The sequence below is a fragment of the Herpailurus yagouaroundi genome, unplaced genomic scaffold, assembly GCF_014898765.1.
Source record: "Herpailurus yagouaroundi ecotype Mexico unplaced genomic scaffold, PumYag 162, whole genome shotgun sequence".
Classification (NCBI taxonomy): Eukaryota; Metazoa; Chordata; class Mammalia; order Carnivora; family Felidae; genus Herpailurus; species Herpailurus yagouaroundi.
Genome location: NW_024412403.1, coordinates 46,718,552 through 46,731,368, shown reverse-complemented (window position 1 = coordinate 46,731,368; position 12,817 = coordinate 46,718,552). Strand labels below are relative to the sequence as shown.

Below are 12,817 nucleotides of genomic sequence, written 5' to 3'. Positions count from 1 at the left end.
TCTATGAGAAGCACTGTATCATTTTCTAGTCAGAGGTGGACGGATTATCTAAATGTTTGAGTGTCGGATTGGGAATAGTAGCTTGTATTCCTCGGAGCAGGTTCACATTTTTGCTGAATTGCAGTAGCAATAACATTTATTTAGTGCCATTTATTGAGCACCAATTAAGTATACTAGCTGCGCATTGTTTCTAGTCCTCAAATAAGTCTCCAAGGTGAGATTTTAAAGGTGAGGAAACTAAGCTTAGAAATGTTACTTACCCTAGATCACATGAGTGGTCGAGTTAGGTTCAAACTCTAGTCTGTGACTCTAACACTGGAATTTTAACCTGGACATTCCTGCTACCTCTCTCTAAGATCTTGGCAAGCCTTTCAGTCCCTTGGAGTATTGGAGTTAATGGAAAGATGTACTCATCCTGAAGCCATCCTGAAAGGCCATGAAGTTTTATTTTGATATCTATACTAATTAAGGAAAAAGAGTAAACAAAACAAAAGCATTAGAGCTGAACTCAGTAAGTAATGGAGTAATACTGAATAGTCCCCAAGTTAATGCATAATCATAATTATCATTAAACAGTTTTTAAATATAATTGTCATAATTAATGTTGTAGAAAGTAATTAATCCAATATGGCAGGAAGTCATTAGTGGTTAAGATGCAAGTAAGGTGTTCCTGAAGCCTGGAGCAGAAATATATTTGAGTGACAGACCCGGGGCCTGTCCAGCTACAACCTCTGTAAATAAGGAATGATATAAGGGTATATTATGGAACATAAAAGGGAACCTGTATTTGTAAAAGGAAGGTATCTTCAGCCTTAATGAAGGGAGTCAAAGATGGTGGACAGGGACTGGTGAGGCATATCTTGTTTTAAAATAAGTTGCACATTTAAAACACAATAATTAGGTGCTTTGTTGAATTGTATGCACATGTATGTCACATATAGCACATCCAGACATTAATTAGCCTCAGTAAGGAAGTTTTCTAGCCTGACCCTTCTCATTCTCAGAATCTTGACTAAAACAGCCACCTGGGATCCATCTAGGCAAGATTTCTATTTTTTCAAAAATAGTTGAAAGCATTTTTTTAAAACTCAGAATTATACATGGGGCGCCTGGGTGGCACAGTTGGTTAAGTGTCCAACTTCAGCCAGGTCACGATCTCGTGGTCCATGGGTTCGAGCCCCGCGTCAGGCTCTGGGCTGATGGCTCAGAGCCTGGAGCCTGTTTCCGATTCTGTGTCTCCCTCTCTCTCTGCCCCTCCCCCGTTCATGCTCTGTCTCTCTCTGTCCCAAAAATAAATAAACGTTAAAAAAAAATTAAAAAAAAAAAACTCAGAATTATACAGAGACAATAAGATTTAATTGAAAATTGGTCACAACCTGGTTCTCTGAGGTCCAACTGCAAACACATCTCAACACTAGTCTGTCTGAGGTTTCTCCAGTTCTGACTTTCAATACATTTTCATCAAACATATTTCTTTTTTTTTCAAATGTATTTATTTATGTTGAGAGAGAGAGAGAGAGGAAAAGGGTGAGAGAGAATCCCAACCAGGCTCTGCACTGTCAGCGTAGAGCCTGATGCAAGGCTTGAACTCACAAACCGTGAGATCATGACCTGAGCCCAATCAAGAGTCAGATGCTTAACCGACTGAGCCATCCAGATGTCCCTCAAATACATTTGAAGGATGTTTGCTTCATCCGAACTGCAGGTTGTGGTTACTGATGTTCTGCAAAGGGACATCTGTGAATGTCTGACATTCCTGCACAGCACTATACTATCATCTGTGTTCCTCTAGTCTGCCATGCACAGCCCAAGTGAAAGAGGCTGAGTTTTTGGCAAGAGAGAAAAGGCTTCCACACTGCCCAGAGTCATGAATTCCATGACTACACTCCCTGACTATAAAATATGACTCTTACCATAGAGAACCCATAATTCTACATACTCTCAGACATATTTTTGAAACGTTGTTCCTTTTTAAATCACTACTAGCTAAAACAAAAAAAATTGAAACACTATTTCTATACTCTAAGTATACTATAAGAAGGAAGATATTGAGTTATTCATAAGCAAATATATAATAATTATTGAAATAACGTTTATTTATACATGTGCCCTTTTATTGTCATTGACTGTATGATAATATATTGATGGATACTGGAGAAAATTGTTGTTAATTTGCAACATTGATCTCTCTCTGCTTTGAATGTTTCCAAAATAATTTCAATGATTTCTGAGTATATCATTCATTCTTTCTTAAGGGTCTCCAGTACCAGTGGGTATAGATGTCCAAATTGAAAGCCTTGACAGCATTTCGGAGGTTAACATGGTAAGTTTCTCCACAAGACATTGGTCTTTCCCTGGAAGGTTAGAGAATAGTGTCAAAATCACTGGTGCTTTAATGAACCATTTTAGTTATGTATGTTGCTATTATATATTTTTCTTATTTTACGTCATAGAGTTGAAGTTGCTTGGCTCTCTCTATTCACTTCTTTCTGCTTGAAATTTAGATTGTATGTATTACTTTTATAATATGCAAATACCACAATTAAAGATAAAATGTAAAAAAAAAAATGAAGATATATGTAAAAAAAAGAGAGAGAGAGAGAGAGAACAAGTTTGGGAATCTCTTAAGGAAGCCAGATCTAGAAAACATTAATCAATGAAGTTGGAAGATCAAGCAATATTTTTATATGTATACTTAATATTTTTACTTATAGTGATTCCCCCAGCTAGTTATTGCCATCAAAATGCTAGCTGAATGAAAAGTTATAGGACATATAAAAATTCCAAAAATTCTAAACGAAATTTTTTATGACATATTATATCTTGTTTCAATCTTCAGTTAATGTTCTTCTAGTCCTTATCATTACAAAATTCAATATTTATTTCAGTTCACTCTGGAACTTCCTTCATTTTAACCACACTACTCCAAAGGCAATAGCACAGATAGTACTCACTATTAAAAAATGCCTTGTTTAGAAGGTTTGGGGTCTTATCTGACCAAAATCTGCTTTTACTGACATTTTCTTGAGCCTGTTGTACTCTAGGAGCAAACATTCATTTCCCCTTTCCTAGCATAATCTCTAAATTATCCCTGAATGACTCATTGTCTCCACCCTCTGCCCCTAAAACCCGACCTCATCCTTCTCTCCTGATTAAGGTCTTCTCTGGTATTCAGTATCAGCTAAAACTGGACTGGGTTCTCCATGCCCAATGAGAAAATGCTTTCTAATTATAAGTGACACCCAGTGTTGGCTTCTTTTGCTTCTCATTTATCATCTTCCCACCCTGTCATTCACTTGCCCTACCCGGAATTCACTTTCAATTCCTGGGAGTTTTACCCCACGCTCTTCTCAACATGCTCTTCCGCCTGCTTTCTCATGATAGTGCCCACTAGTGGTGATGTTGATGTATCACTGACATGTACCAATGTCTGCTATTCCACTTCCTAGGCTCTGTGTTTGCCCAGTGACCTTCAGATCAGACTGAGCACCTAATTCTAAATATATGCTTACTAAAGCAGTCCATGCAGTAACCCACACAACTCCCTATAGAGTAGTGTTAGGGGAATGAATGAATCATTCTATTTATTTTGCGCTCACCCTAATCCAAAATTAGACATGGCTGATGCTCCCTGATTAACCAAGAGCAATAATACAATGTACCTCTATTCCTAACCTAAAAAACAAAAAACAAAAAACAAACAAATCTAGTTCATCATTAATTGGTGACTTATTTGTAGTTTACTGAAGTTTGTCTTTTGCCTATGTAATAAATGTCAAAGTTCTATCACATGTAACTAGTTAGACAATAATTTGAGTATTGCTGGGAAATAAATGATAGTAAGAAATAAACAATTGTGAAAGGTGAAACATATCATAATTGTCCACACCCAATGACTTGAATGTAGCTAGGGGAGTTTCTGTTCAAACAAACATAATAGTAAACATAGCATCTGAGAGCCAAACAAAGCTCAAATTAGTGACTAACCAAATTTTTTTTTCTCTAAAATAACATTAATATAATCCCCCCCCCCTCATATTTATCTCTTTACAATTGGGTTATACACTAACAATTCAATTCCCTGAGCCACACTGGTACTAGCTTCTGGGGAATATGCCATTTTAACAAATTCACAGGTAAGTCTTTTGCACACTAGAATTTGAGAACCACTATTTATTGGTATTCTTTCTGTCTCCCAAGCTGAAGAAAATCATTGTCTCCATCTCAGGATCTCTGACAGCACACTTACCACTAATAGCTCTAATAAATACTGTATCTATTTTTGTGGGACTGTAGGTTATTCAAATGGGGGGGAGGGGCTGTAGTTTTATGGGACTGTAGTTTTGTTCCTTAACAAAAACAATATAAATTTATGGATACATTATAAAAGTGAATATTTATTAAGTCAAAATAAAATATTGGGCCATGTGGATTCAAGTCCTTTTCTTCTGAGACCTCTTTAGGTGATTGACCAGTACTTACACAGAAATGTTTCCCAGTTATAACCTGGCTTCCCTTACCCAAATTGAATTCTCTATGGTTCCCAGAAACTCAACATTCACCAGACTCCAGATGAAGGAGAGGTTCTGCAACTCAAGCTCACTGGATTTGCCCTAAATCTACCAGAAAATACAATATACGCCATTCATTTTATATGTCATTAACACCCATGCCAATCAATCTGGGACTAATGGTATTGATTGGTCATCCTGAACTATATTCTTAGTGGCTTTGACTTGTCTCTGTTTCTCTCTGCCTAGGACTTTACAATGACTTTTTATCTCAGACATTACTGGAAAGATGAGAGGCTCTCCTTTCCTAGCACAACAAACAAAAGCATGACCTTTGATCATAGATTGATCAAAAAGATTTGGGTGCCTGACATATTTTTTGTCCATTCTAAAAGATCATTCATCCATGATACAACTGTGGAGAACATCATGCTACGTGTATACCCTGATGGAAATGTCCTTTTCAGTCTCAGGTAAGGAGGGCTATGGACCATCTTTGGCTTCCCTATGCCAGGGTCGTCTACACTAAAGTTAGTGCACCTCACTTCAGGCTAAGCTCACACTATTACTGTCTATTTAGTCATCCTGAAGACTGAGACACAGCAGAAAATATGATTTTTCCTTCTACTAACTTCAGATTTTAAAGAATAGTTTTCTAGTCTAACTCTACCTATACAGTGTTTTGTTGGAGAATGATAGAAAAGAAGATGGGACAGAGTGGAGCTGAATTATGGAAATCCCTAAAAGCCTGGCCCACAGTTTTATAGGTACATAAAATTGCTTTTCTTCTTCACCAACTACATACTACCAAACAGTCTTAGAATCTTGGATTAACTAGTTTACTTAATTATCTCCTTCATTTTTCACAAGAAGGTATAGTCATCATTCAAATTACTGCTAATTTGTTCACTTCCTTTTCATTTTTTTTAATTCAAAACATTTTTTCTGGGGCTCCTGGGTGGCTCAGTCAGTTGAGTGTCCAACTTCGGCTTAGGTCAGCCCACATCGGGCTCTGTGCTGACAACTCAGAGCCTGGAGCCTGCTTAGGATTCTGTGTCTTACTCTTCTCTCTGCCCTTCCTCTGCTTGTGCTCGCTCTCTCTCTCTCTCCACTAAACACTAACAAAAAATTTTAAAAGTCACCATTTTTTCTGACACTATGCTATAACAGCTCTCCATCTTTAATGCACTATATATTCTTTTAGCCTAATAAATCCTATACATACTGATGGCTTATCATTGGTAATTCTTAAAATGTGTAGTAAATCCAAGTAATTCAATTTTTTTCATATTTTAAAAATCCTAGGAAAACTCTATAGTAAGACTGTGGGGGGAAAAAAATGGCTCCCTGAAAGGTATCCATGTCCTAGTCCTTGAAACATGCAGAAGTTACCTTATTTGGCGAAAGAAAGAAAAAAGGCAGAAAGAAAGAAAGAAAGAAAGAAAGAAAGAAAGAAAGAAAGAAAGAAAGAAAAAGAAAGAAAAGAAAGAAAGAAAGAAAGAAAAGAAAAGAAAAGAAAAGAAAAGAAAACAGAAAAGAAGAAAAGGATCCTTGCAGATATGATTAAGTTAAGGATCTTGAGATAGGAAAAGTATCTTCGATCAGTTGGTTGGGTTCTAAGTGCTATCCATCATAAGCATCCTTGTTAGAGGAAAGGTAGAGTACGATCTGACATGCAAAGAAGAGTAGAAGACAATGTGACCATTAAGACAGAGAGTGGAGTGTGACGCAGCCACTAGTACAGGAATGCCAGCAGCTGCCAGAAGCTGGAAGAGGCAAGGAATGAATTTTCCCCAAAAGCCTTTGGAGGGAACAGGACCTTTCTGACACCTTGATTTCAGTGCAGTGATACTGATTTCAGACTTGGCCTCCAAAACTGTGAAAGAAGAAACTTCTGTTGTTTTAAGTCACCAAGTGGTAATAGAAAATTAATAGGTTCTTTTTGCTCTACACCTTGCTCACTTTAGTGCAAAGGTGCTATTGCCATATTGATGCCAATGTTTTTAAAAATGCAACGAAAGGGGGCTGCCTCTTAACTCAGTCAGTTAAGCCTCCAATTCTTAATTTTGGCTCAAGGCATGATCTCACGGTCCTGAGATCAAGCCCTGCATTGGGCTCCATGCTGGGTGTGGGGCCTGCTTGGGATTCTCTTTCTTCCTCTCTCTCTCTCTGCCTCTCCCCCACTCATGCTTGTACATGATCTCTCTCAAAATAAATAACTATTTTAAAAAATGAAAATAAAAATGCAATGAAAAGGAAAGTACCACTTTCAATAGAACTTTAAAAAAAATGTTTATTTTGAGAGAGAGCATACAAGAGCAGGAAGGGGTGCAGAGAGAGAGGGAGAGAGGACCCCAAGCAGGCTCAGTGCTCTCAGCGTGGAGCCTGACACAGGGCTTGATCTCATGAACCGAATTGTGAGGTCATGACCTGAGCAGAAATCAAGAGTCTGACGCTTAACCCACTGAGCCCCCCAGGAGAACCACTTTCAATAGGTATTTTAAGTCAGGTGTAACATGGGACTCTAATAAGAACTAGAGTCGGGCCTTACCAGGAATCAGTAGCAGAATGGCAGCATCTGGCCAAGGTACCAACTTTGTAAAACTTTTAACTTTTCAAAATAATTAATTTTGATGAAAGAATTAGTTGAGTAGATTGTCTGTACCCTACATATTCCAAAGAATGATTTCTGGCTCCTGGGAGATGACCTCTAAGCCCTTGAAATATCTTGCCTGTTAAGAAGATCTTTGTTTCCCCTGAAGCCTTGGGCCACACCAGGAAGTCTATGCTAACAATGTGATCTATGGAGGAGGCTTTGAGCTACCCAGTGGCAGCTTGACCCCTGGAGGGGCTGGAGACCGAGGTCAGCCAGACCTGTGTGACCAACTCTCAGTTAATACCTTGGACCCCAAGACTCAGGTAGCTCCCCTGGTTGGAAGTCCTCCATGTGTGTTGTCACTCTCACTGTTAGGACAGTAGCACTGCCCACATAGCTCCACTCGAACAGGACAGATGGAAACTTGCTCTTGGTCTCTCCTGGACCCTGCCCTCTGTGCCTTTCCATTGCTGATTTTAATCTGTGTCCTTTCATTACAATAAACCATAACTGTCAGTGGAACAACTTTGATGAGTCCTGTGAGTCCTTCTAGTGAATCATGGAACCTGAGGATGGTCTTGGGGAATCCCCAAACAAAGGAGGACTCAAAATTGTTGTCCACACAGCTATTCCAGTTGATAGCAGAGCCAGTCAAAGCCCAGAGACAGGTTACCTGGTTCCAGGCTTGGTTCTGACACTATCTACTGACAGAGATTCTCTCTTTGACCAAACTCTGCTAAGGCTCCTCTGAACTTACTTCTCACCCAGACTCTGACTTTTGAGCTTCCATGTTTATCTCTGCTACGTCCATTTAGCCAGAATCCTCCATCCATAATATCTGCCTCCCTTCAAATCTGATAAGAGTCCTCATCTTGCACCACCCACAAGTGATGTCTGATCACCCTGGTCTGCCTTCAGCAAGGATCCTGTTAGGTCCTTTTAGCCAGAATCACCCACCCCTCACCCCTGATGTTTCCTCTGAGTAATTTCCCATCCACTGCCCCCCACCCTACTCCTTGGCTATAAATTCCCACTTTGCCTTGTTATATTTGGACCTGAGCCCACTCTCTCCCTATATAAACCCAAGTATAGTAGTCCCCCTAAATAAAATCTCCCTTACTGTTCTTTAACAAGTGTCATGAGGGTGCCTGGGTGGCTCAGTCGGTTGTTGAGTGTCTGACTTCATCTCAGGTCATGATCTTGCAGTCCATGGGTTTGAGCCCCGCATCAGGCTCTGTGCTGACTGCTCAGAGCCTGGAGCCTGCTTCGGATTCTGTGTCTCCCTCTCTCTATGTCCCTCCCCCACTTGCACGCCATCTCTCTTTCTCTCTCAAAAATAAATAAACACTAAATTTTTTTTAAAAAACACAAGTGTCATGAATAATATTTTCTTTACCACGACTCACCTAAGCACTTTGGTTGCTAATTTATCCATGTGTATACTGTATACTCAAAGACTTCAGTGGTCCCTTCCAGCTTTAAAGTGCACTTGAACAACACAGATTTGAACTGCACACATCTACTTATATGTGGATTTTTTTCAATAAATATAGTACAGTACTGTGAATGTATTTTCTCTTATGATTTTCTTAGTAACATTTTCTTTTTTCTAGCTAACTTTACTGTAAGAATACGGTATAAAATACATATACAAAATATGTGTTAACTATGTTGTTGGTAAGGCTTCCTGTCAACAGTAGGCTTTTAGCAGTTAAGTTTTTGGGGAGTCAAAAGTTACACAGGATTTTCAACTACACAGAGGTTGGCCTCCCTAACCCTGTATTGTTCAAAAGTCAACTGCGCCAGGAATATGGTAAAATGAGTATGTTTTGTGACACAAAGTCATCCAGAAACCTCCCTGGCTTGGCATTTTGCTGCATGACTGTTGACAACAGAATTCAACCCATGGAAGATAAAATCGTTCCTGATTAACTTGGGGCACCATGGGTAGAAGCAGCTGTTGCCTTTGTTTTTTTTTTTTTGCAGACTTGCTCAGGGGCCTTTTATAAACCTCTGATCTGCTGTTGTGGGTACCAGAGTTTCTACTTTGAGGCAGGATCATAGTATAGCAGCATCTGCCTAAAGCCAGAAAACCTAGGAGGATATAAAATTTGAAAAAACAATATTCATCAGTATGCAAGGTTTAATGGCACCTGAATTATGCATTGTGCCCATAAATCTATAACTAAAAATGCTCCAGGCTTTCTCCTCGCTCCTGGAAAGAGAGTTTTCTCAGGCAAACTTGCTTTGTGAGAGAAACCTTTACCCATAGGCTTTTATTACCACTATCCCAGCCCTTTATGACTAGAAACTAAGTTTAGATCTTCCAAAAACCAGAAGATATTTAAATCCATTTAAAAATCTTCTCCCTCTGGGGGTGCCTGGGTGGCTCAGTCAGTTAAGCACCTGACTTTGGCTCAGGTCATGAACTCATGGTTCATGAGTTCTAGCCCCACGTCAGGTTCTGTGCTGACAGCTCAGAGCCTGGAGCCTACTTAGGATTCTGTCTTCTCTCTCTCTGCCCCTATCCCATTCATGCTCTCTCTTTCTCTCTCTCTGGCTCACTCATTCTCTCTCTCTCTCTCAAAAATAAATACACATTAAAAAACAAACAAACAAAAAAGTCTCCTCCCTCCGAAGTATGTTTTTCTGAAAGACATCACAGCCAAAAAATATAGAGGGAGCTGACTAGGAAAGTGTGAGATTAGAAGCAATTGTTAGAGCAGGAATTCACTCATTAACTCTTTGTCTTTAGCAAGTCACCCACCTTCCTGAGTTTGCTTCCTTCTACATTATTTTGCTAGAGGATAGTAATGCCTGTTTTGCATTCTTCTTTTTTTTTTTTTTAATGTTTATTTAATTTTGAGAGAGAACATGAGCGGGGGAGACAGAGAGAGAGAGAGAGAGAGAGAGAGGGCAGGACAGAGGATCCGAAGCAGGCTCTGTGCTGACAGTGGAGCGCCCAATGTGGGGCTCCAACTCATGAACCATGAGATCATGACCTGAGCCGAAGTCAGATGCTCAACTGACTGAGCCACCCAAGACACCCCTGTGTTGCATTATTCTTGAAAGGCACACAAGACCAGCAAACAGGAAGCTTCAATATTGCATGTTCATTCAGCCATATGGTTAAATGACCTGCAGTTTTTGTTTTCTCTTTCCTCTTCCAGGATAACTGTTTCAGCCATGTGCTTTATGGATTTCAGCAGGTTTCCTCTTGACACTCAAAACTGTTCCCTTGAACTGGAAAGCTGTAAGTCCTACTTACTGATGGAGCAGGCACTCACGATCTGAACACACCATCACCTACTTACGTGTAAATAAGCGTGTTCTTAACAAGCATTAAAAATCTCGATATAAGTTAAATATATTTGTTCAAAATAGTTACATTTTTTTATAAAAAACTAAGGATGATGGCAGATTGCCTGCCAAAAAAGAACATCCAGGGAAAGAATGCTTTCATAATTACATATTCTGCAGTTTCCACAAGGGTTGTAAAGGAACAAGCTCCCTAAAAAGGGATATTCTATATGCTATTAACTATATAGACTGACACACTTCCCAAATTAGGAAAGCTCTGGAATTCATGTTCCCATGTAAATCACAATCTTCCATTAAATGTACTTGGTTGGGTTCCCTAGAAAAATGCAGCTCTAGACATACACTCGCTGATCAAAACCCTGTCAGAGAGCATCCGAGCCAACTCCTTGTCAATCACTTTGATCCATCAGCTGTTTTTGATACATCTTAAAACTAACGGCAGTTTTTCACAATGTGGCAAAAATGCTGGGAATTTCAGTGGTTGTTCCTCCCCAAATCCATTAGAAACTCTCTGTAATGCTAGTTGATTTCAGGAGAAAATTCTTTACTGAGCACAGCTCATTTTGTAATTTCATGCAAGAGAGCCGCAAAACTAATGGGGCCAGAAGACCTAGGGTGGGACCTGTGATGGGGGACAGGCAGTGCTACAACATCACTCAGTGCACGCAGGTATGGGAGCAGCTATTTGGAGAGTTTTCAGTCCTCACGTGGGCACCAGAAAAGCCTCCACACTATGCCAGTAATTAGGGTCTAAATTTTGGAGATTATTTTTCCTTTGGTAGGTATGGGTATTATCAGTCTATCTGCAAACACATTTTTCAGTACCCAATATACACATGTCATTGGACCAGGCACTGGAGATATAGAACTGTGTAAAACATGGTGAATACCTTGTGGAACTCACAAGAGCCAGTGATGGGAAACTATTCTCTTGTTTCAGATGCCTACACCGAAGAGGATTTAATGCTGTACTGGAAACATGGGAACAAGTCCTTAAATACTGATGAACATATTTCCCTGTCTCAGTTCTTTGTTGAGGAGTTCAGTGCATCCAGCGGATTCGCTTTCTACAGCAGCACAGGTGCGCTGTTTTATGGGGACAGTTCATCAGCACTTACTGACACCTACCGTTGCGAAACATGTGAAGAGACCTGAATTCACACAACTGTTCCGTGTGGTCTCAGCATCCTCCCTCCTTCACAGGCAGTCTCCTCCACCTCCAGTCCATGACCACTCTCGTCCTCATGCAGCCACCTCTAGACAAATGCCTTGCTTCTACCCCTGGCCTCTGCAGTCTACTCTTAATACAGTAGAGACAGTGCTCTTCGAAAACGTAAAGACCACAATTCCTTCCTGCTTAAAACCCTCCAGGGTTTTTCTGTCACACTTATGACAAAATTCAAGCTTCTCAAATGACCTCCAAGGCCTACACGAGCTACCTCTGACCTCACCCACTACACCCGCCCCCCTCCACCACATCCCACACCCCCCACGCTGGCCTTCCTGCCTGTCCTCAAACACACCTGTCTCATTCTATCTGCAGGGCTTCTGTTTTGGCCTTTTCCTCCCTCTGCCTACAATGCTTTCCCCCCAGCTTTCTCATGACCGGCTCCTTCCTGTCATTCAGGTGTTGTTCAAATATCACCTCCTCAGAGAGTGCTTCCTCAACCATCCCGTCTAAACGAGGCCTCCTTCCTCACCATTCCCTGTCTGTTATTTGTCTTCATAGCACTTAACACTTCCTGAAATATATCTCTATGTGACTGCTTTATCACCAGAGTGCCTGACTAGAAAGAGTGCAAGAAATCTGTCTGCCTTGTTCACCATTTCTTCCCCAGCATCTGGAATGGGCATGGTACATGATAGATACTCAATAAATATCACTGTGCTCACTTCGGCAGCACATATACACAATAAGTATCGCTGAAGGAATCAGTCAGTAAAGGGCATCATTGCTCAGAAGAGAAAACCTATTCAATATTGGGCCTATATTGTATACTCTTTACTATGACACATATATTTTTCATTTGGTAACATGTCTCCAAGGCACTTTTTAAATTATATGTGGTCCCATTTAAAAAAATAAACAAAAAATAAATAAATTAAACTTGCTTCCTGTTGATTAAAGTAAAAGTAGCTCCCTCTTCCCTGGTTATTAGCATTCTAGGTCATTTCAAGAAGAATCCATATAAAATGACATTTTAGATTTTTTTTTTTTGAATTTTTTTTTTCAACGTTTATTTATTTTTGGGACAGAGAGAGACAGAGCATGAACGGGGGAGGGGCAGAGAGAGAGGGAGACACAGAATCGGAAACAGGCTCCAGGCTCTGAGCCATCAGCCCAGAGCCCGACGCGGGGCTCGAACTCACAGACCGCGAGATCGTGACC

At 40.1% G+C, this 12,817-nt stretch overlaps 1 protein-coding gene across 5 annotated transcripts in view; it reads left to right on the top strand.

Moving 5' to 3' along the window:
* Positions 1-12,817, top strand: part of GABRR3 (gamma-aminobutyric acid type A receptor subunit rho3) — a 50,631-nt gene that overhangs the window by 16,933 nt on the left and 20,881 nt on the right. For all 5 annotated transcript variants that reach the window (XM_040484277.1, XM_040484276.1, XM_040484275.1 and 2 more), the window contains 4 exons: positions 2,256-2,323; positions 4,761-4,984; positions 10,278-10,360; positions 11,369-11,509. In XM_040484277.1, coding sequence (XP_040340211.1) covers positions 2,256-2,323; positions 4,761-4,984; positions 10,278-10,360; positions 11,369-11,509 — 516 coding nt within the window. The remainder of the gene's footprint in view (positions 1-2,255; positions 2,324-4,760; positions 4,985-10,277; positions 10,361-11,368; positions 11,510-12,817) is intronic.